General features: G+C 43.2%; 1 protein-coding gene across 1 annotated transcript in view; it reads left to right on the top strand.

Annotated features, from left to right (window-relative positions):
• Positions 1-712, top strand: part of LOC108535881 (eukaryotic translation initiation factor 3 subunit F-like) — a 3079-nt gene extending 2367 nt beyond the window's left edge. Inside the window, exon 2 of the mRNA XM_017882281.1 lies at positions 656-712. Coding sequence (XP_017737770.1) covers positions 656-712 — 57 coding nt within the window. The remainder of the gene's footprint in view (positions 1-655) is intronic.
• Positions 713-1712: the final 1000 nt, after the last annotated feature.

Here is a 1712-nt window from a genome sequence, read left to right as displayed (position 1 = left end):
AAAAAAAAAAAAAAAGAAAAGAGTCTTTCATGGAGAGTGGTCAGCTGTGTCAAACTCTTCTGAGAGGTCAAATAAGACAAGGGTCTAGAAAATATCCCTTGGATATAGTGTAGGTAATTGGCAACCTTAGAAAGAGTGGATTGTGTGAACTAATTAAGGGGAGAGTACAGATTAGACTAAGCTAAAGAGGGAGTATGATCTGAGAAAAAGGATGCAGTAGTACTGAAACTTTCAAGTGCCTTTTTATTTAGACTGGCTCCTGGCCTCCTCTCCAGCTTCTTTTTTCATCGCCTCCTACCTACTGTATCCTCCCTCGCTGCCAAATGCAGCCCTTACTGCCACAACAAATGACTTGTAATTTGCCCAAGGTTCCACAGTTTCCTTTGCCTCGGGGTCTTAGAGTATGCTACTCTCTCTGCCTGAAGGGCCTTCAGCTTTCTCTTAGCTGGACAGTTCCTATTTCTCATTCAAAAGTCAGCTCAAATGTCACTACCTCAGGAAGGCTTTTGTAATACCCACTCCAGCTTCATACTACTAGTGTCACCATCACAAGCCCATGTTCTTTATATGTTTGTGCATAATATCCCACTCATACCCCTAAGGTTATCCTTACAAAAGACTCAACTTTGAATCTGCTTATCTATGTTTCCCACAGGATTGTAAGTTGCAAGGTAGTAGAACTTTATGCACTCAGAATATCTATGAAGAATGAATGATTATTTCAATCTGCTGTTGGTGACATAAGAAGTTATGTCTCTGGCTGACCTGCCTATGGAGTCACCATTCTCTATTCCTTTACCTTCTTAATAGACTTGCTTTCACTTTACGCCTATGGACTTGCCCTGAGTTCTTTCTTGCATGAGATCCAAGAACCCTCTCTTAGGGCCTGAATCTGGATTTCTTTCTGGTAACATCTTCCTGGTGAAACCCAAAGGGATGATACTGAGGAGACCCCTGACCCAAAGGAAATAGACTGCAGCACCAATTGGCTAACTTTGGGTAAGTGGTGGGGTACCCAGGAAAAGGATGGAATTGGGTTAGAGGTCCAACTCAGGGGAGCTAGAGGTTTTCCTAAGACAAAGTGGGTTAAAGGCCCCTCTTAATGAAAGGCAAGGATGCCTGATTAAACTTGGGTTCAAGGCCCAACTTAGGAGGGTTAGAGTCCTAAGATTTAGGGGGTTAGAGGCCCCTCTCAGTAAAGTTCCTATTAGCTAAAAATGGATTTGGCACTATGGAATATTAACCACCATTGTCTTTGGATTAGCCTGCCCTGCATTTCTTTGCTGATGGATATGGGTGACAGAATTAGGAATGTGCAGGACCACGGAATATGGGAGCTTTTTCCTCCCCAAAGGGGGTAACTTAAGAGCTAGTGGGACTGCTGGAAAAGTTTCCTTCTTGACCAACAAGCAGCCACCTGAACTTTTGATTTAGTTTCTCTGGGATGGTTGGGTATTTCTCTGGCCTCCCTGAGCTCTTCACCTTCCCCTACCACAGCAAAGTGTTGATTAATGGGGAAAAAAGAGGCCAGTCTTAAGCTGTAGCAAATCGGATGTGCTTTGTGTGTCTTTCTGTATTGTTCTGTCATTAAAAGAGGTACCTTAGGATAGAATGCAGGCCTAGGACACCTGTAAGCCCACTGTACAAGACGGCCCAGCAAACAGGTCAGTTATAAACTTTGCTGCAGATCCCTGAAAAAAAAAAAAAAAAAA

The sequence above is a fragment of the Rhinopithecus bieti genome, unplaced genomic scaffold (assembly GCF_001698545.2).
Source record: "Rhinopithecus bieti isolate Rb0 unplaced genomic scaffold, ASM169854v2 scaffold_777, whole genome shotgun sequence".
Classification (NCBI taxonomy): domain Eukaryota; kingdom Metazoa; phylum Chordata; class Mammalia; order Primates; family Cercopithecidae; genus Rhinopithecus; species Rhinopithecus bieti.
The sequence above is the reverse complement of the archived record's forward strand: the minus strand, read 5'-3'. Positions and strand labels throughout refer to the sequence as shown.